At 40.3% G+C, this 27,000-nt stretch overlaps 1 protein-coding gene across 7 annotated transcripts in view; it reads left to right on the top strand.

Annotated features, from left to right (window-relative positions):
* USH2A (usherin) overlaps window positions 1–27,000 on the top strand; it is a 432,976-nt gene that overhangs the window by 207,657 nt on the left and 198,319 nt on the right. For all 7 annotated transcript variants that reach the window (XR_014218160.1, XM_082217159.1, XM_082217162.1 and 4 more), the window contains 5 exons: window positions 4,628–4,787; window positions 6,875–7,046; window positions 13,251–13,398; window positions 19,844–19,995; window positions 25,609–25,771. Coding sequence is in view for 6 of the 7 variants with exons in the window: in XM_082217159.1 (XP_082073285.1) it covers window positions 4,628–4,787; window positions 6,875–7,046; window positions 13,251–13,398; window positions 19,844–19,995; window positions 25,609–25,771 (795 nt within the window). In the remaining variant the exon portion in view is untranslated. The remainder of the gene's footprint in view (window positions 1–4,627; window positions 4,788–6,874; window positions 7,047–13,250; window positions 13,399–19,843; window positions 19,996–25,608; window positions 25,772–27,000) is intronic.

Raw genomic sequence — 27,000 nt, 5'->3', positions numbered from 1 at the left:
TACTTGGATTGGACAAATTCATGGAAGATAAGGCTATCAGTGACTACTAACCACAATGGCAATACTCTGTGTTAAGTTGTGGGTGAACATATCAGATGACACAGCGATTCTTCAAACAGCTCTTGTTTATTCACAGGCCAGAACAGAACTGAACTGAAGGGTTCAGCCAGCCTGCTTATATAGAGCTCCACTAGAACGCAACAGTAACCATTTTCTGTAACTATCCAATCACTGAACGTCACTTTCAATCCCTTATTTGCATATGTGGACCTGAGTGAAAACTATCTACAGTATCCCCCTCCTGGCCCAGGGTGAGAACTTCAGTACATAACACTGCCTCCATGGTTGGAAGCAGTAAGCTTCTGAATATCAGTTGCTGGAGGCCACAGGAAGGGAGCGTGCTCTTGTACTAAGGTCCTGTTCGTAGGTTTCCCACAGGCATGTGGCTGTCCACTGTGGATGCTGGACTTGATGGGCCACTTGCCTTGATTCAGCAGAGCTACTCTTATATCCTGGTGTTCTTAACAGTAGCTTTTGACACAGCAGCAGTCTTTAAACAGACTTCTGCCCATATTTTGCATTCATATCAACTGGCACATCTCATACTAATGTAAGGGTAAACATTTGAAGCTTAATAGTTAAAGCAGAGCTGCTCTCCAGCTATTGTACAGTTAAAGCAGAGCTGCTCTCCAGCTATTGTACAGATGGTTGACGGGCCATAGCCCTGCTGTAGAGCTTCTGTTTTGCATGCAGAAGGAACTAGGTTCAATCCCTGGCATATCCAGGTAGGACTGGTGAAGACTTCTGCCTAAAACACTGGATAGCCACTGTCAGTCAGTGTAGACGATACTCAGCTAGATAGAGCAGTGGTTTGACTTAGTGTAAAGTGTGTTTTTGTGTATGTGTTTCTTTGCTCCCATAATCTCTGACCCCCTGGCCATGCTGACTGGGCTTGTTGGAAGCTGTAGTCTGGCAGGTTCTGGCCGTCCTGGGTTAAAGAATAAATGGTAGGAAGTGAAGACATAACTTTTCAGAAGAATAAAATAATGGGCAGAGACATGCCATTATTTTAAACAATTAAGAGATTCTGCATTATAGCGTGGATAAGACATATGCCATTTTACAAATTAAAAGGGGCAACGGCTGACTTTTAATTTACTAATGTGGAAGTGAGTAATAATGTGATAAAACCCGTTCAATTTCTGTGAAGAGTTAAAAGAAAATCATTTCCTGCTTATTGGTTCATTTTGTAAATAGAGATCAATGAAATTCCTCCAACAAAAGCATGAAATCAATTGCAAAATAGCATATAATTTGTGATCTGTATTGTAAATTATAGTTTATTTGACGTTAATTGGTGAGGTTTCCATATACTGGGATGCATTTCCGCATAACACATCTCTGGATAATTCTCATGGATCCATTTCTAATGCATCTTAGAGTGATCTGTTTTTCATGCCCACAACTGCCTACATTTGCTCTTATGCAAATAACCCAATCAAGCAAATGGAAAACAAGATGCTGTAATCAGAAGGGGCTTGACAAACAGTAACCTTAGAGTTTTAGGGGAGTGCCCCGGATTTAGATTTATGTTCCTACCTGCATCTGTAGCAGCAATTGATCCATTATGAAGCACTTGAATAGGTCAATATCAGACAAGAAGTACAAATCGGATCAGATGTGGCAAGTAATTGATGCTGGTTTGATTTAAATGGTTGGTTTCTGTAGCTCACTGTTTGTAGGAAATGTAGCCTGGGCTCTTCTCGTGGGCACCTTTTCTCTCCCCCATTCTTGTGGCTACTTGTCATGCCACAAGATATGAGAGAAACTTCAATAGTTTAGAGGCATGCAACCATTGTTTTCCTTAGTGAGTAATCCATTGTGGCTAGGCTTGAAAGCAGATTTATTCCCTGAGAAAGGCAGGAGGAAATATAATAAAGGGAGAGAAAGGAAAGGCTGGGATAAATCTGTATATGATTAAAAAGATATAAGAGGGTAGATTCCATGGTACATGATCAGATTAAGAAGGGTTGTAGGTTCGAAGAGGCTCCAACCCACTGTGACAGAAGACTGGTGCCAGAACCAAGAACATTCTACCACACATCATATTTCCTGTTACCAGCTCTGATCAGGTGCACCACTTCACCCAAAGCTTGAAGACTAGGTTTCCACCCAATGCCTTAACCTCCAAAAGTTGTGACGTTTTGCTTTGGGGAAAGGCAAACCTCTAGACCAGCCAATTTGTTTACAGAGAAATTCCTTCCTGGCTTCGAATACAGCAACCACAGCAAGGTCAGGAAGCACCGTTGGAAAAATGCCCTTGGGGGTGTCTGCAAGCCCCCGGAACTCGAGTATCTTCTGGGATGCGCAGCTCTGGAAAAGGCATCTCCCTTCTCTTCCAGTGCGCTTCTAGCGACATACATCATAATGATATATGCACACTAAGCCTCTGGCATAGCACAGCAAGAAGCGTGAGACATCATAGAGCTAATCTACTACAGTGGTACCTCGGGTTAAGTACTTAATTCATTCTGGAGGTCCGTTCTTAACCTGAAACTGTTCTTAACCTGAAGCACCACTTTAGCTACCGCCGCACAATTTTTGTTCTTATCCTGAAGCAAAGTTCTTAACCCAAGGTACTATTTCTGGGTTAGCGGAGTCTGTAACCTGAAGCATATGTAACCTGAAGCGTATGTAACCCGAGGTACCACTGTATTTATTTACACACTATGTACAGAGAAAAGCATAATGGCATGCATTCTCTCCAGCTCCAAGAGAACAAACAGAAAGAAATAAAAGTGAAAGTACAGTGTAATAGTTCCCGCAGCGGAAGAAATAAGACTGTCTTCCAAGTTGTTAGAATACAATCTAGGGAATAAAATGAGATTAAAGCAGCAACCTGAAAAGCTAAATATGGTTAAAATAATGCGAAATTGACCTCAAATGTAAATGAATGATTAATGATGAGGAAGGGTGAAAGGGTTTTCTCTTCAGCCAACAGGGCTGTGGAAAGCAAGCACAGCCCGCTCTCTCTCTCTTTTAAAATTTATTTTTATTAAAGATTTTCTTAGTTTACAAAACCTGGCACTGACATGGCAGCAGCTAATCCCTGGCCAGCCAGTGAGGCACTGCCCAGCCAGTGGGGTCTCTGATCGGCCCATTTGAAGCTGGGGTCAGGCAGGAGGTCCTGCTTTGAGATTCTGCCAGCCAGGGGAATTCCCAAATGGACGGCAAACATGCAATAGCTGTCTGCCAGGATGGAGGCGAGGAGCCCCAACCACATCCCACCTGGAAAAGGTGAGCATCCATTGTAGACTATGTCTTGGTTTTTCCACTTGAAATATTTTTATTTACTAAAGACTTAAGAATTTCTATCATTTTTTCTTAACACCGATATGTTCCATTTTAATAATAATTTTATTATTTATACCCTGCCCATCTGGCTGGGTTGCCTCAGCCTCTTTTGGGATGACTTTCCACCATATGGTACCCAGCCACCTTGACAATCTTGCTATTTTCGCCAGCTTATTTCTTTTAGTCTATATTAGTCTCAAGTACACCATGATTCTGGAACACAACTACTTTACATTCACATTTCAAAGTTCTTCCCTCCCTTTTCATAGAACCTTACAACTCAGCTATTGGAAGCTACATGAGCTGCACACTTTCTAAATTTATTGCAGGGAGCCAGAAAGCCAGAGGGTTGTTAGGAGATAAAGAAATGTATGTTTTCAGGAAAAATAGTTAATTCTAGCAGAGGAAGAGCTAAATATGAAAGGAAGTGTGTGCTAATGTAGACAGGGCCTTATAGGTAAAGGTAAAGGTACCCCTGCCCGAACGGGCCAGTCTTGACAGACTCTGGGGTTTGTGCGCCCATCTCACATCTATTGGCCGGGGGCCAGCGCTGTCCGAAGACACTTCCGGGTCACGTGGTCAGCGTGACAACGCTGCTCTGGCGAGCCAGAGCCGCACACGGAACGCCGTTTACCTTCCCGCTGGTAAGCGGTACCTATTTATCTACTTGCCCCCGGGGGTGCTTTCGAACTGCTAGGTTGGCAGGCGCTGGGACCGAGCAGCGGGAGCGCACCCCGCCGCGGGGATTCGAACCGCCGACCTTTCGATCGGCAAGCCCTAGGCGCTGAGGCTTTAACCCACAGCGCCACCCGCTTCTATAAGACAGGGCCTTATAGAAGGCTGCAATTTTCAAGACCTCAGGGAAATTTCACATATTAGATATTATGAAATATATCATAATAGCTATATGTAATATCTAACACATTTTATGAGAGAAAACAACCCTTTGAGCATATTAAGACTGATGTATATATGGGAGTGTTCATTATGTTTTATACATAAAATAGTATGAAACAGATTAATGCATATGCCTTTTTTCTATATTACATTTTCCTCTTTCGTTCAGTAGCTCAGTTTTGCAATAAGATATATAGAACAAAATGAGATCAATAACTATGCTAACAGTGTTTATAATATTCTAACTCCACCACCACCATCCTGCTTAAAAGTGCAAAATACGTGGTAGATAATTCTTTTCAGTGTTTCTGAATCCAGTCCTTTATGAAATCCTAAGGAAAAAGCTAAGTGCCATACCTGTTTCCTCCTTTTGTAGAATTACGAGTTTTTGCAGCGCACCAGTTTCTCGTCACTGCTTGCACAATTGTTGGCTGTACAAACAGCTCCCAGGTCACCTTGTTTACAGCCCAGCTGCCACCAGCTCATGTGGATGCACCGGTCCTGACCGTTTTGGATTCTAAAACAATATATGCACAGTTAAGTATAGACTTTCCTCTTTCACCCGTGGTTTCAGTTTAGGACAAACTTGGCTTCTTCTCTTTTGGTCTCCAGGAATGCTCAGCTTGCATGTGGCAGCAAGGGACTCCCAGATTGTCTTTGCCTAGTTGGGGGAAATCCAATTTGGGGTCTTAGCAGAGCCTATGACTTTGACTCAAACTAAATGTGACTTTAAATGTGAGGTTATCTTTGATGTGTCTAGTTTTTCCCCTACCAGAAAATGGGTTTAATCCTCCCCCACTAAAGAAATGAAAATACCTCCTCTCTCTCAAAAACCCTTGCTATTAGCACCAGCACTGAAGCTTCCATTGGTTCCAGTGTAGCCAGTAGTGATCCCTTTCATGCTAAAGGATATTAAATTCTTGCTGGCTCTGGTTACAAAAGATCCAGCTGCCAGGGTTTAACTCCCTGCAATGACATTTGGGAAAGGGGCTACTCTTCCCATAGGCTACTCAGCAATGGAGGTGATAACTGAGCACTCCCAATCATCCTCCGGGGAATACGAAGGGCCAGTTGAAGGAGCTTGGTAGGTTTAAGTTTCCCCATGCCTGTCTTAGTAGAAGGAGCCAGCAAAAGGCTATGAGCACATATGAGGTATCAAAACCTTATGAAACCTTATATTTCATACCAGATTAAAATGCAACTCTTTATGGTGAACTTCTTTTCTATAAACTTTAAATAAAACATCTTTGGTTAATTTTTTGGCTGGCTCAGTTCAGTTATTTTTCTACTGCTGGAATTTGACAAAAGGTGTCTGTCACTATTAAATGTGTGTGTGTGAGCATTCGTTCGTGCGTGCGTGCATACATACATACACCTATATATGGCTTGCTTTATTCTGTTTTTATTACCATTTGTTAGCTGCTTAAAGACAGGAGTGCCTGGCGTGCTCTGGTCCATGGGGTCACGAAGAGTCGGTCACGACTAAACGACTAAACAACAACAGCTGCTTGGAGTGTATTTGGAGAAACATGCATACATACTAAGTAAAAAATGTGTCAGACCTCTGTTAGAGACCTGTTACCAGTTATAGTTACACAATAGTAAGGCGGCTTCCTATGTTCTACATCTGAGTAATAGAGTCCCCCCATCTTACCTGGGCTTACCTGTGGATTCTCATTCTGAATGGTCATAGTGTAGGCCAGTCTACTGACTCTAGATGTTTCTAGAATTGCTCTCCCCAACCTTTCAATTGGTGGGTGCAGTGTCGCCCACCTTCTAGTAACTTTGGATAGTTCATGTATAAGGGGTGGCCATTGTCTTAGCATATTCCTTTTCTCTCTCTCTTTCTAAAATCTGTTAAAGTTCTGATTAAGTTTTAGCATAGTTCATTCTGTTGTTGACAACCCATTGGCAATTGCAATGGGGCACCTTTTAATACCTGAGGTGTTTCTTTGGATCTGGGACTTGCTCTTTCTGTTCTGGAAAGTCTTCTCTTGGTGTTGTTTGCAAGATGACCCCCAAATGGTGACCAGGATGAGGATCACTCTCAGTAAGCAACACTGCCTCACCCTGGTACCATGGAGAATGGGTAAGCCAAATTTCTCTCCCCCACCCTTTTTAAGATGACACAAATGTGTGTTTTTCCTGTTTATGCAAGAATCCTAGTGAGTTCAATCACAGATAGGGTTTGTGACAAAAATTAAATTTATTATGATTAAATGCATACAAGTGATTAGTTTAGTGCCTCTGTGAACCTTTGATTATCACTTGCCAACTTAATTTCCATTTTGTCTTTATGCAATCAGTGTATCCTACATATGGTCATAGCCTCAGTGCAAAGATTGCCACAGGGGGAAAAAATGCTTGTGATACCATCAGCATGAAGCTTTTACCTTGAAGATATTGTCACAATCATTTGGGCTCCAAGTACAAATATTACCTTTAAAGAATGTTTCATGTTGCCACATGTGTTACTTCAATATTTTCCCCAGACTGTTTGATGACCAGATTATTTTTCCTCCTTTAAGTAATTACTATAAGGATTTCCCCCCTTTAAACTTTGTATTTCAATAGTTGCGTGAGTTGCTTTCTGAATGCAATTATGTCTTGCTTTTATTTTCAGGTGGAAAGCACCAGAGGATTTAAATGGCAACCTGCAGCGCTATATCCTGTACATTGCCAATAATGAGAAAAATTCCACAGTTTGGAATGTCACCTATAATTCTACAGATCTTTTCCAGCACTATACCATCCGGCGCCTTTCCCCTGGTACTGAATACTTCATTAAGCTTGCAGTAAGTTGCGCGCGCGCGCGCACACACACACACACACACACACACACACAAATGAGACAGTCAAATAGATAACTTTTATGTGTATTTATATTTATACTTCCTTTTGACTATTGTGAAGGGTGTCGGAATCATAATTTTAATTTTTGTATAACTTTAAGCAAGTTTTGCAACAACTTTAATGCCAAAGAAAGGGACTGTTGTTTTTAAAGACGGGATAGGCAAAACCAACCAGTTCCTCACCCCATAGTTTTGAAGACTCCACCAAAGCTCCAGAAATGAAATAACTTCCACAGTTCACTACAAATTAATGATGGAAATTAAATTCAATTTGCAACAACCTCCTTCCTTGTTTCAAAAAAAGCATCTCCCCAGTACAAGCCCTGGCCTTTTTAATGATTTGGGCTTGGGCGCATATTGAGTTCACACACTGCCAGTCACCTTGCCACCAAACTAGCTCTCCCTTCCTCTTCTGTATCCCATTTCCTTCTCCTAAAGCTACGTACTTCATAGCATGGATGAGACACTGCTACTGGTGGCAAGAAGCTCTCCCGCTTCTCCTCCCTCCCTCTACCAGTGTGTCACGGGACACAAGAGTCCAGTCCTCATTGGAAAAGCATAGTTTCAAGGACTCCTGAGTCAAGACCTCTGGAGAACTTTTTTTCCTAGCATTCCTTGTACCTCAGGCACAGGTGTTGCAGTATTCTTGTAGGTACTCCAACAGAGGGAGGGATGTGTATGTATGTGGAGAACATGGCAAGTCTGGGAGAAGAAAGGTACAGGGGATAGCCTAGGAGTCCACAGAGGGTGGAGGAACACAAGGAGGCTGGTGGGAAGGGTTGCTTAATCCATTGACCTTTGCCATTTTTCTGCACACACTCAGGAAGACTAGATATGTTGTTCATGTGTTCACAAAGTGAGTATGAGCCACGGGAGTTCACACATCACTATTGCATAGAGGCATTTTGTGTTGTGTGTGACTTAAATTCTGTAGATGCTCATATTTAACCAAGCCCCAATTTCCACCATATCTTCCTTCTTTTTGGTGTGGTGAAATTTCTCTGTAAATCCCCACAAAAGTAAGTTTGAGAAAATACAAGTGGGGGAAGGTGTAGTGGTTAAGAGCGGTAGTCACGTAATCTGGGAAACCGGGTTCGCGTCTCCACTCCTCCACATGCAGCTGCTGGGTGACCTTGGGCCAGTCACACTTCTGTGAAGTCTCTCAGCCCCACTCACCTCACAGAGTGTTTGTTGTGGGGGAGGAAGGGAAAGGAGAATGTTAGCCGCTTTGAGACTCCTGAAGGGGAGTGAAAGGCGGGATATCAAATCCAAACTCTTCTCTTCTTCTTCTTCTTCTATTGCAAACCGGCAGCATTTTAAAATGTCTTTTAAATGTCATTGCTGTTCTTTTGTGCAGTCATTTCCTTTGGTGTGGGTTTTTTCTTTTTTTTGATTACAGAACAGTTTAAGTTCCATGGTACAACTGAAAATACCTTGAATATAAACATGAGATTGTCCCTATTTGTTTTAAACACTCTCATCATTTTATAGTAATACCTATATAAATGCCATGCTTTGATAAATGCCATAGAAAAATATTCTGCTCTTGATTATGAATACATTTACATTTATGTGTAGACACTCTGTATGCATTCATTTTGCTCAACATGCTCTTGAATGCTCTAAATATTACACCACATTATACCACGAAGAAAATAATTTACCTTCAAGTAACTATAAGGATCTGACTCAGAGTCCACCAAAGCAAGGACATTCAGACTAATTAAGGATGACTTGGAATCCATGCTGATAGAATTTGCTTGTCCTTTGGGTATTTCAGCATAGTAAACTATAGAGTATTATGTACATTTCCTGCAGTTTTGTACGCAGTTAAGACAGTCATCACACATGGTCCAGCTGAAATCATCCGGATGGGATGAATGTAACTTAAGGATGCAGCTACATCTGTTGTTCAAACCATAAGCATTAAGTGGCCTGTTAAATGGACTTTTAAAAGCAGTATGATTGCTTCTTCTAAGTATAATCTACAATGAATAACTTTTTTTTTAAAAAAAGATGATTTTCAGTGCTTCATTTTTATTTATTTTATTCCCCATCCTTTGTCAGAGGAGCTTGAGACAGCATACTGTACATGACCTAGCATTTTTTCCTCACAACAATTCTGGGAGGTTGTTAGGCCGAGAGATAGTGACTGAATGAAGGTTGTTCAGTGAGCTTAAAGGCTGAGGGTGTTTTGAACCTAGATCTCCCTTGTCCTAGGCTGGTGCTGTAACCACCACAACATACTGCCCTCATTGGCTATACACACACACACACACACACACACACACTGGTACCTCGGGTTACATACGCTTCAGGTTACATAGGCTTCAGGTTACACACTCCGCTAACCCAGAAATAGTGCTTCAGATTAAGAACTTTGCTTCAGGATGAGAACAGAAATCATGCTCAGGCGGTGCAGTGGCAGCAGGAGGCCCCATTAGCTAAAGTGGTGCTTCAGGTTAAGAACAGTTTCAGGTTAAGAACAGACCTCCGTAACAAATTACGGTAAGTACTTAACCCGAGGTACCACTGTGTCTATATATATATATATATATATATAAGTAAGCAGACCCTTATGTGTACTAATGCTAAGAGTGTGAGGAGGCAGGAGACTGCAGCTATTCAGTGCTGAGGAAGAGGCACTTTTCACACGTCCACAGGTTACTTTTCTTTGCCCCACTGATACCTAACAAATTAAGTTAGAAAGAATTGGCTGACTATAGGTACAGATACCATAGGAATATCAAATGTGCTTTGCCCTATGGAGTAAATAGTGGTGTGTGATTGCAACTGATCTTACATCTAGCTTCACCGTTTCAGCAGCAAGGTATGATGAAACTGTTAGTTTTGTGATTTATGTAGCTAGATATTTGCCAAGAACAGGGCTGGAAAAACCCTTTCAGCACAAGGAGTACATTCCTTTGGGGAGAACTTTTTGGGGCTACAAGCCTATGGCAAGTAGGGGCTACAGTCAAAAGGGACAGGGCTAGAGTCACCTCACACTCTTTCTTTCTTGCACATTTACATCACCTCTTCATTTGCGTAATCTCTCTCCATCCCTCATTCACAAGCACACATATGTGTGTGCACACATGCAACAACCGTCCAGTCTTCTCTCTTGCTCTTTCTTCTTTTTTCCTCCTTAGCTGCCTTCCTTCCTCTGACCCCATTCCCTGCACCAATAAGGTTTTGGAAAGTTCCCATTGCTGCATAGTGACGTGGGCAAATGAAAGAGGCTGTGGAGTAGATGGTGCAGACTGCCCACCCCACAAGAAGTGGCCAATGGGTGTGAGTGGAGAACTTTCCAGTCCTATAACCAGTTTCTGGGGTTTCCAGATTCAGGGGAACTAAATCCTGAGTAGACATGTACAGGAATACATTCTAAAAGGGAATGAAAGCAGATGGCTCCACTTGATGAAAGTGATGTGTGGCATTAGTTTGTTGTTGTTTAGTCGTTTAGTCGTGTCCAACTCTTCATGACCCCATGGACCAGAGCACGCCAGGCACTCCTGTCTTCAACTGCCTCCCGCAGTTTGGTCAAACTCATGCTGGTAGCGTCGAGAACACTGTCCAACTATCTCGTCCTCTGTCGTCCCCTTCTCCTTGTGCCCTCCATCTTTCCCCACATCAGGGTCTTTTCCAGGGAGTCTTCTCTTCTCATGAGGTGGCCAAAGTATTGGAGCCTCAGCTTCAGGATCTGTCTTTCCAGTGAGCACTCAGGGCTGATTTCCTTCAGAATGGAACGGTTTGATCTTCTTGCAGTCCATATTTCATTTATTCACAGTAGAGGACATTGATCCCATTCCCCCCTTTTAAAAAAAAACACTTAGTATTTTTCTGTGTGGTGGCTTGTTAAGTCTTCATTAATGAATTATGAACTGCTGTGCTTATGTAAACAATCTACACCTTACATATATGCATTGATTTCCATTTAATTGTCACTTTCAGATCAATGTATACCATAATGCCATTTTTGCAGTCTCTGTGCAGCCCCACAGACCATATTCTAGAAACTTTCAGTCTTCCCTGTTGACTGCCCAGAAAATGAGGAAATCCCCTGCATTTCTTTATCAAACTAGGGCTTAGGGTTATATGTGAACCTAGCTCAGTCCCTTAACGATGGTTTATTAACTATAAGTAAAGTTTGCTGGTTAACCAAGGTCTGTGGTTGGTTTATAAACCATAGTTACATTGCACCATAGCTTAGAGTTATGAGTGATCCTGGGCTGTCATCACCCCAAAGCTTCAAATCCACAAGTGGGCTGACAGAAAACTCAGACCTCTCTCAAGAATCAGCTGCTCTCACTGGTGTTTTTACTGTAACTATCCTGTTATGTTATAAACCAAGATTTAAATGACTGTCTGCCAGGCACCTCGGCTTTATCTGTGTGTAACATTGACCATGGTTAATGTTAACCATGGTTTAGTGTGATGTGTGAACCCTGGGAAAATTAAGGGGAAAGCAGCATCCAGGGCTCTTATATTGGCGTTTCAGATATTGTTAACCTTTTCAACAATGCAACTGGTTTCTTTTATCCATCATGAAGAGATGGTGACCCATAACACAATCAGATAGGGTGATCCCGCCAGGTCGCAATTTGTGTGTTCTATGGCCCTTTAGCCCGTGTCTGGGCTTTTGGACAGAATTTTACCCCTTTATGGGGGGGACCTGATTTTCATCCTGGAACAGGGGGTGGGACACCCCCACCCCTAGCTTTGTCCATCTCTATTTATTATTACACTTCTAGACCACTCCTATCCATTTTACTTAGAATCAATCTCTCAGGCAAATGTGCAGATCATTGTAACTTATCTAAGTACAATGATGAAATAAAATTGAACTCTTCAATCATATTTCTAAAATGTGACTGAATTTCCATTTCCATTTCTACTCTTTAATTAGCCACTGGGATTTCTCTTATGAGTGCTTACTTTAAAAACAAGTTTCTTCTTTTTCTGTGTGAAAGTCCTCAGGCATTTACAGTGGTGCCCCGCAAGACGAATGCCTCGCAAGACGGAAAACTCGCTAGACGAAAGAGTTTTCCGTTTTGGAGGTGCTTCGCAAAACGAATTTCCTATGGGCTTGCTTCGCAAGACGACAATGTCTTGCGAGTTCCTGCTGGGTTTTTTTCCTCCCCCCCCCTTTTCTAAGCCGCTAAGCAGCTTATCAGCTGATCTGATCAGCAGATAAGCCGCTAAAAGCCGCTAATAGCGCTAATCCGCTAATCCTTCAATGGGCTTGCTTCGCAAGACGAAAAAACTGCTAGACGAAGAGAATCACAGAATGGATTCTTTCCGTCTTGCGAGGCACCACTGCATACTGTTTCAGGCCCAGATATTCAAACCTTCCTTTCGTTTGCTACAGTGCTGACTTTCTGTTACTATTTTAAACTTTTCCTAAAAAATAATAACTTTGTTTTCCCAACTAACAAAGACCAAGATATAATTAGAGTGCAGCAGCTTGCATCTTTACCTGTGATACCTATAATAGTTATGTTCATAAAAACAAAGGCACTTACAATTTTTAAATTTCATAACAAGTGGTAAAGTTTTGTGTTATGTTAAGTAATAAAGTTAAGCTTAGAAAGTGGGTATTGAGAGATATATAAGCATGCATTTTATGTTTTAATATTGATTATATGCATATCCAGTGCTTTTCCATTGAAAAGCAAGAAAAACTACCTTTCCAAAAAAATTTTAAAATATTTAAATAGCCTGCAAGTTAGCAGCCTAAATAAATAATGTGAAGAAAAACAATCCCTGCTTTTCTCAGCTCCACTTATTCACGTGGAGAGTCTTCACCCCTTCACACAGAAGCGGCCTTTCTAATTCCTGGGCATCCTTGTTGAAAAAGAAGCAGGCAATTGGAAAGAGTGATACACAGCTCACTCTCTGGAGAGGCCTGCTCCTGGGAAAGGATCTTTCCTGCCATTTCACAGGCTTTGTGTAACTTTAACTTAAAATAAATCCCCACAAAGAAGTGAAAAGGTATGAAGGGATCATGTTTTGTTTGAGATCTAAAAATATACAATCAATATAAGTCTTTACAAAGCCTCTTGAGTTCTGGCTTTTTTTCTGATTGGCATCTGCTGGGGATGTATTTATAGATTTATTGTTGTGACTTATTTTATTTTTTTGTAAAAGGCCTGCAGTGGAGGTGGCTGCACGATAAGTGAAGCTAACTCAGCAACAACAACTGAGAGTACACCAGAAGGTGTTCCTGCTCCTGAAGCCCAGTCTTATTCCTCTGACTCCTTTAATATCTCGTGGGTGAAGCCAGAGTATCCGAATGGTAAGTGAACTCTTTTAGCCTCAAGTTAAAAAGATGATTAGTAAAGGTAAATTAATATTCTAAATGGCAGCTTATATGTGGTGCTTAATTTTTAATGATCATTTTAGCGCATAAAATACCTGAGATAGTATCATTGTCTATAGCTAGGAGACAGAGGTTTTCAGCCTTGCTTTGCTGTTTTAGTGGCTCAAAAGTGCTCCCTTTTGATGGTTCACATGTACTGCATTCCTTTGCCTAATGTATTTCCTGAACAACTGAACTGAAGGATCGTCTTTGGCACCTCTTAATAACGTGTTGATTTTTATAGCATTTTACCATAACTTTTGACTTTTGGATGTTTTATTTGTCTTGCATTTTTACTTTCTAAAAATGGAGAGAGTAGTAAAGGGATTACAGTGATTGACTAGGAGATGGAAGGATAAGTCTGTTTCCGGTCTGTGTCATTTTCAGATGTGTTTGTTCCTAAGTCTGCTGCATCCTGTTTCTGCATCAAGCTGTGATCTTTTAAAAAACGTATGAAAATCCACATTATTTTTGAACATATATCCCCACAAAACACAAGTTTTTATATGCATTTCAATCTAAAATACGCACTTTTGTATGTATTTCAACCCAAAATGTAAACTTTTATATGAACTTTGGTAAGTTTTCTGGGCTTTTGGTCAAGAACAGTATTTCAAAATTCAGAGAAGTGTGAAAACTGAAAGGATAACAGCATTGTGATCCAAATGATAGTTTGTGCAAATTTGTTTGTTTAGCTTACAAATGCAGACCAATGTGATGTAGTAGTGTTTGAATTAGAATATGGACACTCAGGTTCAGTCTCTGCTCAGCCATCTTGAAATACCTCATAAGTTTTTAGGATAAAATAAAGTGGGGTACAGCATGCATAGTACTCTGTCCAACATGGATGAGAAGGAGGGTTAAAATGTAATTTACAAGAATGTCCAACTGCTGCAGGGTGATAAAAGCTGACTTGGCCAAAGCTTTCCATTCTAAATAAATAATCACAATTACTGTAGCCAGAATTGTCACCTTTCTTCGTGACTCTGGTCCAATGGCTTTATGAGCAACTGAATTTTAGCAGGCGAAACTTTGTCCTGGTATAGAGGTAAATTGTGGAGAATGCTTCACCTGCTCAATTCTGGTACATGAACAAGGCCTGTAAACATGTGGCAGTCTTATTTGCAGATACTTGCTGCTACTTTAAAAATAACTGATTTTTTTAAAAGTACAATTTTTTAAAGTACCAAATGAATATTTGGTCTCCTAGCATTCCCCCTGCATCCTTAAGATTTATATAAAAATTACACTAAGAAATCAATTCAAGTTGAGTACAAGACACTATTAACGAGGTCTTTGATAGACTAAGAGTTATAAATAACTATTGTAATCTGTCAGTTAATTTAAGTTTGCAGCTAATCTGCCTTCAACATAGCACTGTTGATTATTTCAGAATAATTTGTAAGCAATTAGGAATTTTAACAAGAAGCTTGCTCTCAGATATGCACAGCACTGAGTGTGGACGATGGGATATGTCACTATTATTATTTGTTCTGTGAATCATTGCCTAGGACTATTTCCATAGCCATTAAACCATTTATTGTTGTTTTAAACATGGCACACCAGGAATGCCTCTTAGGTTGCTTCCAGATGACCTGTTTATTAAGCATTCATCCTGATTTGTTTGCACAAAGCGTGCATGGAGGTTATATAAATGCCCGCTCTTTATTGAGCATTTATTCTGATTTGTTTGTGTAGAGGTTACATGGAAGCAAGAAGCAAACAACAGAAAGCGATGGAGAGAACTTGAAGAGACATATATGCAAAGATGGCTGTAAGATGCTGTAAAGAAAGATATGACTTCCTATGAATTTATCATTATCCCACACTTTCTAGTGCATTTCACCATCATTTTGCTTAGTGCAAAAAGTGGGTTTGTTGTGCCAGGAGGCTTTAATCCACATTAATTGCACAAACTTACATTTGCATGTATGTGATCAAATCCCTGCTACAGAATAGTTTGGAGAAATTAAGTCAGGAATGTGTCACTTGTGAACATTTTGTTGCAGGACAGAAATGATAAGAGATACATATTTTATACAATATGTATTTTCCATTCACATTACAAGTGCAGAAAATGCAGAATCTGATGTGAGCAACTGTTGTTTGTTTGTTCTTTAAATCACCAACTACAAAACTCAAAAGGTGGCCAGTCCTCCTTCAATGTCGAGTATACTAAATTTTCAAATTGGTATCAGAATCAGGTTTGATATTTTCAAGTGCTTTGTTAAGATTAGTATAATTATCTTCAGTATTTATGCTGAATAGTAGTGATAACAGGAATACACAATTGGTAAGTCTACAACAAGTTGGATCTCATTCTTGGAAACAAGGCAGAGTTACAATTTCAGTTCTAGTTGTTTTGTGTGATGTATCTTTACATCTTTACAATAACTTTAAAGATGTAGTAAATTGTCCATTATGAAAGATTCTAGGTCTGAAATTGAAACCTAGTCAAGATTATAGGTGATTTTGTAGTGACAGCAGAACATGGTATTCCCTACTCTTCCAGTCCCAATGTGTCCACATAAACTGATGACTGCAATACTCATACACAGAGGTATCAAACAGCTAAATTTACTTTAGCTACTCATACACAGAGGTATCAAACAGCTAAATTTATGAACTATCAAATGTACTCTTTTACCTGTTAGGTCTTTATGTCCAGTAGATGACTACCAATGCACCTAGGTACAAATGCATTTTGAACGACCAGCACCCAAAGAGCAATATAGGCCCTGAGGAGTTTCACAGTTCCAACAGTCTTCTGCAGCCATGAAATCCATACAATGGCCAGATGACCCTCTGGAGTTGCACTTAATATCCACATGAGAGGCTGCAGCCAGGACAGTTTGCATCTCCCAAAGTGCAGTTCAAAGTGTTTTGTATTTGTGTTACCATGGCCAATACAGTCATACCTTGGGTTTGAATGTGATCCGTGTAGGAGGCACGTTTGCAACCCGCAGTGCTGCATCTGCGCACGCTCGTGACACAATTTGGTGCTTTTGTGCATGCACAAAGCGCGATTTAGTGCTTCTGCGTATGCGCTAGCACCAAAACCTGGAAGTAACCCATTCCTGTACTTCTGGGTCTGGCGCGGTCCGTAACCCGAAAACATGCAACCCGCAACGTTCGCAACCCGTGGTATGACTGTGTATACAGTTTCACGGTACTATTTGGCAGGCTAAACTTTGCAGATATTTAACCTGAAATATTTACAGTTTGGTACCACCATGCCCCACCCCAGTCTGGTGCATGCTTCCCCCATCACCTCAGTACATGTATTTGGGCTAGGAGAATGATACATACACTGTCTCCTTCTGCCTGAAACAGGTTTCAGGTCATATGAATGGTCAGTTGGGTGATAACAGCTCATGGATATATGTTTGTGTGATTCTAGACACCAATGAGCCACATGTGTATGTGTGTGTCATGGGGAGGAGTTGCCAAACAAATCTATGTCTTCATTATTTCTATGAGCAAAATATGGAATAGATTATCAGGGCACCTATAAGAACATATCAAGTCACAGTAGCTCCAAAAAGCTGAAATTCATTGCTTATTGAGATTTGCAACTAAAACATACCGCTGCAAAGGATGGAAGTACTATATAAGAAGCTGTGCATTTGTGAAGGAAACACTGTCCTGAGTTGAACAGGCAAAAAGAATAAAATGTTTATAATTGAAGTTGACATTTAAACTAACTGTAAAAAGCAGCTTATTTCCAAGTACAGAAGACAAAACCTATGATAAGTTCTACAGCCCATTAATTACATTCACAGTTCCATTATAGGCAGTCCTGTGGTGCATTTTACAACTTCCATACAGAGCACTAACAATGTTCCCCTTGGATGTGCAGAACATTGGGTTGATTTAGATATCAGGGTAAAGGCAACAGAGGGTTAGGGGGTCAGGAGACCAATTATTTGCTAACTACCATGTAATTTCAGTGATAATGGCAATGGTATGGATTCTCTTTTTAATGTTAACTATAATGTGGATGTGATATCCCTGGGATCATTTGAAGAATTTTTACATACAGATAAAAAAAAATAGAGAAACAGAAAGCTCTCAGTTCCTTTTGGAAACTACAATTTGAATGACAGTATCACTAGGCAGATAGTGGGAAATATTGTACTCTTACATCTCTATGGACCAAATTATCTAATACCTGGCATTCTCTATAGTCTGGAAGTTGGTCCTCACCCAAATGAAAATGCCATTAAGATTTCAGTTGGAGCAGAAACCCTTGGGATTGTGAATGTCTCTGCTGCCATCTTGGACCTGGCCCCTCCTGGGTTTCCTGATACAGAGGCAAGGGAAAACGGCACTCTGGACTTTAAGAAGGCCAACTTCAAAAAGCTTAAAGAGCTACTGGGTGAGATCCCATGGTCAGAAATACTCAAAGAGAAGTGAGTCCAAGATGGTTGGGAGTTTCTTAAAGGTGAAATATTGAAGGTCCAAATGCAGACAATTCCAACAAGAAAGAAAAGTGGGAGGCATCTAAAGAAACCAGTGTGGCTTCATAAGGTGCTTACAGATGAGCTGAGATTTAATAAGGGCATGTATAAGAAATGGAAGAAAGGGGAAATCACAGAGGAGTATACATGAGTAGCCAACCATTGCAGGGTGAATGTCAGGCAGGCCAAAGCTCAGAATCAGCTCAGGCTCACAAGGAAGGTTAAAAATAATAACAAAAGGTTTCTTTGGCTATGTTAAAAGCAAGAGGAAGAACAAGCAAGTTGTAGGTCCTCTGCATGGAAAAGACAGAGAAATGTTATTGGGTGACAGAGAGAAGGCAAAACTGCTCAACACCTAATTTGCCTCTGTTTTCACCCAAAAGGAAAGCAGTGCTCAGCCTGGTGATAACAGAATCAACATAATTGTAAAGTTAAGTAATGTAAGTTCCGAACTACACCCACACAATGTCACTGAAAGTCTCCTGTTCGACTCCAAAAGCAGCAGAATATCAGCAAGCACACCCTCCCCATGGTATATTTTGGGGGAAGCAGGGCTAAGAATGGCTCTAGCTTTACTTCATCTGTGTCTAAGGAGTAGACCCAGATTACTTTTGGCCTGCCCACATCTTTACCTAATGTCGTATATAACATTACATTTAGGGCAGCTAAGTGTGGCTTGGTCAAAACGGAAAACACAGCAAGAGAGCATTGCAAAATGGTATTACAAAACAGGCCCCTCCCAGCTGTCAAACTGGGCGGCAGGGGATGGGGAAGATAAGGAACTGACTCACCGGGTTGAATCCACTTCCCCATCTCTGTCTTAACTCCATCATTAGAGAAAACTTCCTTTTAGTTGGAGCACGTAAACCATGTTTATGCTGTATGGCAACGAAAGAAAACTCCCCTCTGCTTACCAGGTGCAATACAAATTAGTTAACAGAACCCATAACACCCCTTCCCTTCCAGGTCTGCAATTCCGAAGTAATGTCTCAATTAATGGCATTTTTTTTAAACATTCGTACAGTGGTGCCCCGCAAGACGAATGCCTCGCAAGACGGAAAACTCGCTAGACGAAAGAGTTTTCCGTTTTGGAGGTGCTTCGCAAAACGAATTTCCTATGGGCTTGCTTCGCAAGATGACAATGTCTTGCGAGTTCCTGCTGGTTTTTTTCCCTCCCCCCCTTTTCTAAGCCGCTAAGCCGCTTATCAGCTGATCCGATCAGCAGATAAGCCGCTAAAAGCCGCTAATAGCGCTAATCCGCTAATCCGTCAATGGGCTTGCTTCGCAAGACGAAAAAACCGCTAGACGAAGAGAATCACAGAACGGATTCTTTTCATCTTGCGAGGCACCACTGTATTTGTCTTATTTTTAAGAACAACAGCAACAATTAACATTGCAGAGGAGGGGTCCAAGGTCAAGAGACGGATAGAGGAATTGTCTTTTGACTTGTACTACAGCAGTATGTTTAAAATATGGATCACTAGTTTTTCTAGGTCTGAAGGTGTTGGGATTCTAAATGGTCGCTATATATCTTCAGTGTCCTTGTTTTAATCCACACATGCATTTGCATGCAGAGTGGGGCCGTGAAACGGAATTGCCTCAACTTTCCCAGCTCGATTGCTTTGACTTACACTTCAGAAACAGGTCTATTAAGAAGCAAGTCTATTAAGGTCTACTTTCTTTGGAGCGGTTTAATTTTACTTTTTAACAAGATGGGCACAGTACCGCTTCATTGGACTTCTCGTGTTTTACATAGAGATTTGTTTTAGTGACACATGTATGTTGCTGCCTCTATTTTGTAAGCCGTGGAGATGAGAGAATGTACTGCCTTGAATTTCTATTAAAAGACTGTTGCTTCCCTCCCTCTTACCTGTTATGATCAAGCCTTTTAAGTTTCTCTTTGTTTTTGTTTGTTTAAATAGGATTTATCACTAGCTATGCATTGTACATGGATGGCATTCTTGTACAGAATTCTTCCCAGCTCAGTTATTTTACTTCTGGACTTTCTCCTTGGAGTCTACATTCCTTCAGAGTTCAGGCATGTACTGCAAAAGGCTGTGCGCTAGGCCCACTGGTGAGTACCTCAATTTACATTCTGAGAATGTAATAAATGTCAGATGGCAGCGAATATCAGACTAAATGGTGATGATTCACACTGGTCAGTACTAACCCATCTGGCAAAATGTGACATTTTATAAAAAATGCCATTAAAAGCTGCAAAGGATTGGAATAGGTCACCGCTAGGCACTGTTCCAAAATATCATATAGATACAGTAAAGACTGAGACAGGGAGTGTGGAAAGGGGGGTGGAAAGTAGGGTGAAACGCATATTATTAAAATTAAGGGAAGTTAATATGTTTAAGAGGTGTAAATGTGGTTTAATCTGACTTATAAGGATGCAATTAAAAGAAGAATTGCTATTCTAGTAATGAATAAAAAAATTCTATCCTCTGCCTCAACATAAAAGTTTGAAGATAATATAAAGTTTGTAGAAGACCAAACCACATTAAACACTACATTATCAACATCAATGCCTAATATGGTATGTTGCTCTGAAAAAGGTATGGATGTAGGATTAAAGGGTATGCATTTCTGAATGTGATGCAGCAGCAAGTAACATACTGAGAATTTTAGAAATGTAGAACTCTTAGTACTGATATAATAAGTTGGAGGTTTAAATGGCATCTACTTTATTCTCTAATATTGACAGCTCTTTGGTTCTGTAACCACTTTGTGCTCCCCTAATAAGTATTTTTAATTATATAAATCTAAAAATAAAAGCACCAGTAGTTATTTAATAATATCAGTGTTTTCTAGCATAAGAAATAATCACATTCTTTGGTGATCTTGCTTCTGACTCTGATAAGAACATTCCAGAATGACACGGTGTTGTGTCAAAAACAACATAGCTTCTGCCTTTATGAGGCTTAATCTTGTTAAAATTGAACTTGCACTTTGCAGTAAAATCTGGGAAGAAAAGCTCCCCTCCCCACCCAAGCTTTTATTCAAGAATAAAACCCCACTGAAATACATACTCTAGCATTTCTGGCAAAGTTTTCCTTAACAGGCTCTCACTTTGTAATATTAGCTTCACTGTACGAAGATTACCTTTTTTAAAAAAAAAGGACACCAGGACTGAATTTTTTTATTTTGATTTTTGATCACATTTCCCTTTTTCTTCCCAAGATTCATTGCTTTAAAATGCTAGTAACATCATCCATCTGTAGAGCAGGATTGTAGACTTTATTACCATTAAACATTTTATAGCTTGGACGGGGTTGATGGATATTTACTCTTAAAAGCATGAGTGGCTTTTTGCCAATTTTTCTACTCAATTTTTTTTTAAAAAAATAATAATCTTGGAAATTTAGGGAACAGTGCACCAAACACTCGTGCAGCTGCTGCTGTTCAAACTCCATTCATTCCTGTTGGATTTGTGTGGGGCTCCCACACAACCTCTATTCAAATGCACAAAGGTTGCGCAGCAACAACAGTGCTGCTTGAACCTTTCCCTTAAACTTTGTTTTGTTTTGTTTTGTTTTGTTTAAGGCGTCCCGGTTCCATTGAGTTGGCGTTAATACTGAATCACTTCTCTCTAATAGTAATACTAAGCATTAGTATTACTATTACGCACAAATAGCAAGACTAAGCATTTCAGATGGTAGCATTGCACTTGCTGCTCACAGTATATTTTACTTGTACAGAATTGCAATAGTCTCAAAATATTCCACCGTGTTCTGAAAGAAACTAGTAAGCAACTGCACTTCATTAAAGCAGAAACGCGGCCCTGACTTTCAGTGCAATTCAAAGTAGGGGTTTAGAGTCGACCTAATACTTATCTGTATCGCCTGCTCAGAATGCAAACTATTTTCCTGAGCCAGTGATCCATCTCCAATCACAAGAACTGAAATGCAATGTCTTTATTTAGAGAGCAACTCACCTAAATGCTGCCAGGAAGTTAAAGCAACACATCTTCATTTGATTTTCTGAAAGATTTTTCCCACCATTACCATTTATATCCAACACTTGGTTTAGAAATATATATTTAGCTCATTGAGAACTTTAAATAGACGCAGGGACATCTCCCTGTGGTAAACTGATATTATCCTTCCAGCTATTTTTGTTGCTGATCTTTTATTTAATGTGCCCTAATCGATTGAAGAGATGTTTTGCAACGCAAGCACCTCAAAGAAGCAGATTTTTGAAGGTAGCAGATTTTAATGAGTTTTTTATGTATTGCTGTTGCATAATACGTTGGCTTAATGGTTTTTCAGAGAAGCTGTGTATGATTTCAAATTTAATGAAAATCTGGGAAATGGATAAATCAGAAATAATTAACTTACCCTTAATATATAAAATAGTTATCCATTTGGAATCTCTACTGATTTCACTGTGCTGTTTATGGAAGTACATAGCTGTTTAGAACTTTGATTCATCTGGGAATCATAAAAACGCATCTGATAAACAGGGTACATAGCTCAAAACTACAAGTATGTACTTTAAGAAAATGATAGATAAATTAATATATACTATACAATTGGCATATGATTTTGAAACATCATTTTTATTTTGTCATATGATCTCTTATTTGGAAAAAAATATTAAGCGCAATTTAAATTTTCTTACTTGATTGTTAGTTGTGCTTATTTTTTAAATTTTATTTAATAGAAAAATTATCAGTATATAAGGCATTGAATGAAAGCTGGACAAGTTTTTTGTCCACTCAATTTTTATGTTTAATGTCTTGCCTGCATAGTAAACAATATGCAATTTAAGATACAGTACTGAAAAAGCATAACTATAAGTACAATGCATCAGGTGCAGAATGGCATATAGGCATTTAATCCAAATTGTCTAAAAGTACACAGGGTAAATTGTGACTTTACTGAAAATTACAAGGACTGCAGTGCCTTATATTATGTGAGGCACAAAATATGAATATGATGAAGCAGGTGCACAATAGAAAAGAATGAGGGAAACTTGAGCTCGCTTTATATTACTAAGCACACTCCGACTCTGAGAAGCTTTTTGTTCTAATGGTAAAATAATAAAACAATAATTATGGAGACACAGATAATTGAAAATTAATGTCACACATCTATCACATATGGCAGCCTTTGCTACATTTTGAAAGGTAGCACTAATGAAATAGGTATACAGCAAAGTTTCAGTTCAATTCCACAGGAGTGTATCGCTTCAGGATGACGTGTGGAGTCGTGTTTCATACGAATGTTCAGCATCTTTGAGCAGTTTAGCAATATTCAATCCCACCACCCTGTCCTGCAGTATAGGCATATATAAAATTCTGCTGTTTTAATGCAATCATTAACCTGTGTTCTAGGATCAGGGTTTGCCAACAATTTGGGGTTGGTGAGTGCATTTGGAATTTTATGAATTTTGCATTAGGAATTTTGTGATTTTTTGTGGGGTAACAAAAAAGGTCTGATACATCTAAAAGAAAAGAGAGAGAGAAAGAACTATGAAATGAAATGATACAGGCATGAACCTTCCTCAGCTACCCGACCCAACCAATAGGAAACAGGCACACCTACAGCAGCCACCACTTATAGATGGAAGCTCTTTGCCCCACGCCTCTGTTTAGAGCAGAATAAAGAGTGGTGTCCAGTCCTGGCTTCCAATGAAATATGGGAGTGTTTAAGAGGCTTTGTGGATAGACCAATGGATAGACCAAGCCAGTGCAAACCAAAACTGAGCAGGAAGAACATACCGTCTCTCATGCATTGTTCGTGTTTGAGGCGATATTTATGGAGACTTTTCATTGGCACCATAGGAGATACTGACCATCACAGGCAGGCAGCACATTGGTGATCCCTATTGTAGGTACATGAAAGCTGAAAATAGCCATTGCAGGATATAGGGTCATAGGTAGAGCAGGCTTCGTCAACCTCAGCTCTCCAGATATTTTTGGCCTACAACTCCCATGATCCCTAGCTAGCAGGACCAGTGGTCAGGGATGATGGGACTTGTAGTCCCAAAACATCTGGAGGGCTGAGATTGACGAAGCCTGATGTACAGGATCCAATGCTGCCAGGAGCGGGGGGGGGGGGCTAGAGGGGAGGGGTGGCATGTACCTGGCCTTTTGACAACCACATTGCTGAATTTAGTGGGAGGGCAATGGAGGCCAAAGCGGTGGGGGCAAGGTCAGCATGATGGAGTTGCAGCAGGAGGAGTACAAGATTGGCTCTATCACTGTGCTCACACCTTCCTGACCTTCCTGCCACTTCATCCCTCTCCATCCCAGTCAATGCAGCAGTGAAGCTGTTGAGAGGCCAGAAGCACACCACTGTCCCTCCCTGGAGGCTGCTGCTGCTGGAGAAGACTGTAAGAATGGAACTGGAATGTGGTCTCGGGGCCTGAAGCAAAAATATATTGAGAACAGGAAGAAAAACAAGGAGGACTTGAACTAGGAACAGAAGACATTAGGCAGAAGTTATGTGGGAATGGTAAAGGTTCATGTGGCAGGGAAAGAAAGTGGATAGTTCCCAAACCACATACTCAGGAAGCAAACAACCCAGCAAGTGTGATCACAAGAAACATGAAGCAACTATTTCTGTTGTGTTTTCCTTTTGAAGGAGAAGAGGATGGCCACAGGTTTGGCAACTTTTTACCTGTGGCTACAAGAAAGCATGACAGGGAGATGAGCTCCTTTGGGGTACAGACAAAGAGCTCTCCAAAGGTGCAAAGATCGATGGATATAGAACAAAAAGGACACACACTGTCTTGGAAACTGCTTGCTAAAATGGTGTTACAATATCTGCTCTCAGTTGTTTGGCAGGTGGGTTTGATAGTATTGACAGAAGACATTCATTCACAGCAGCAAAAAGGCAACAGTCACATCACAGGGCATCTGTCTCTTCCCCACTCCATCACCACAAGCCTTAAGACCTTTTCATAGATTCTAGGAGCGCTGGGGCTACAGGACAAGTTTTAGGTTGAACAGCTTATGTTTTACATATAGGCAATCTTGGATTTCATCCCAGGGCACAAGCCAATCACTAGGGAAAGGGGGAGGCCCCCTCCCATAGGCACATCTGAGCTAATAATGAAAGACACTGCATGAATCAATAGTCTTACTAGCACTGGCAATGGTTGACATGGATTGCCTAGTCTCTGCCAATGGAGAGCTCATAGGCAAGGAAGGGTAGGAAGTTCCAGTTCATAGGATTTCCATGTCAATAAGGCACAAATGCATGGAAATCTGTTGTAATCAATCAAATCTGTGATAATTCCTATAGACGGGCACTTACAAACACTCTCAGCAATGTAGAAATTATAATTATGAGCTTTTGTGTGCATGCACACTTCTTCAGATACACGCATGCACACGAAAGCTCATACATGCACACGAAAGCTCATACCAAGAACTAACTTAGTTGGTCTTTAAGGTGCTACTGGAAGGAATTTTTTTATTTTGACTATGGCAGACCAACACGGCTACCTATCTATTACTGAGCTAGACAGACATACAGGTCTGACGTTGTATAAGGCAGCTTCCTGTGTTTCAGTGATGACAGTTGTTACACATGCTCTCTGTGCTGACCCATGGCACTGGAAACAGGAATGGAGGCAATCTGGAAATCTTTCATTGTCATGTACCAGGTGAACAAAATGATCCTTCTTCTCATGCTTCCCTTTTTTTCTGTAACAAACGTTATTAAATTTGCAGGTAGAGGCTCGTACCAGTGAAGATGCACCTGAAGGAACAATTGAATTATTTGTCTTTAATGATGGACCCAGAGCAGTTCAAGTGAAATGGCTTCCTCCTCGTGAGCCAAATGGGCAGATAAGCTACACTGTTCTTTTCACTGGCTTCTTCTATACTGATGAAGGTATTTTCATTTTGGCACTTCAGTGGAAATGTTCTAGTGTTGTTTTGCTATACATTTGGTGTCTTGGGTTGATGGTGGTTTTGCAAAATAATTTTCTTATGAAGACATTTGAAAGTGCTGCTACTGAAGTGAAATCTGGATCACCAATGCAGCCCTAGCTGTTTTAAAGACAGAATAAAAATGTTGGTTCATCATGATAGAGGGCCACTTATAGATCTTCTCTGTAATTTGTAGTTTGGCCTTCAGCAAAGATACTTAAATTTTTGCGGAAGTGAGCTGTACTAGCATCATAGGCACCGGATCGTAGGGTCTGAAGCACTACGCCCTATGTTTTATTTGAGGGGGCCAAGCCCCCTCACTGTTCAGAGGGTGTTTGGCTCTATCCCCTGGCTCTTCACAACATACATGCGATGTCAGGAGGTTGTACTGGGTCCCCTCAATCATCTTGAGAAGCTGGCACCTCTGACTAACACTATTCATGCACCATCAAATCTAACGCACACCTCAATGTTCAAAACCTTGAAAGCAAAAAAGTATTTGCTGGCGAATGTAAATGCACCACCAAATCTAATGCACATCCTAATTTTCACCAAAAAAGGTGTGCATTACATTCAAGTAAATATGGTAATCTAATCAATGGCAGAAGAAGACTCATATCAGCCAACAGTGATGGGAATCACCTTTCTTGGGAAAATATCTTAACACTCGTAGCTAATTTCTGGTCAATATACAGATTTTATTTCCTGATTTTCTAGTTGCACCAGATACACACAGGGAAGTGGGGAAAATTAGAATCAGTTCATATTTAAAGGCAGATATACTGAATTCTTAGTTTCTTAAACAAGATGTGAAGTGAAACCACCATTCTTTGAAATTCACGCTTCTTCAGATTTTGCAGTGCAATTCTTCAGCCAAGTAACATGCACAAAAATGCATAAAGTGTTCCTTAAAATTGCATATATTAGTGAAAATAACATACAAAAATGCATTCTGCCATGGAAAGCTGGTTTGCAAATATGCGTACAATAAGTAAAATTGCCTACAACAATGTGTATATTCGGAGAATTTCATAGTAAAATGCTGGTGAAAGTTCATGTGGACTTTAAAAACACACAAACTGTTGTGGATGTGTGATGAACTGGATTCAGTATTGGAAAAACAAGAAACTGAAATTGACATATTCACCCATACCTAGCTGTGCTCAACAAGCCACAGAATATCAGAACTAT

The sequence above is a fragment of the Podarcis vaucheri genome (assembly GCF_965113315.1).
Source record: "Podarcis vaucheri genome assembly, chromosome: 3".
Classification (NCBI taxonomy): domain Eukaryota; kingdom Metazoa; phylum Chordata; class Lepidosauria; order Squamata; family Lacertidae; genus Podarcis; species Podarcis vaucheri.
The sequence above is the reverse complement of the archived record's forward strand: the minus strand, read 5'-3'. Positions and strand labels throughout refer to the sequence as shown.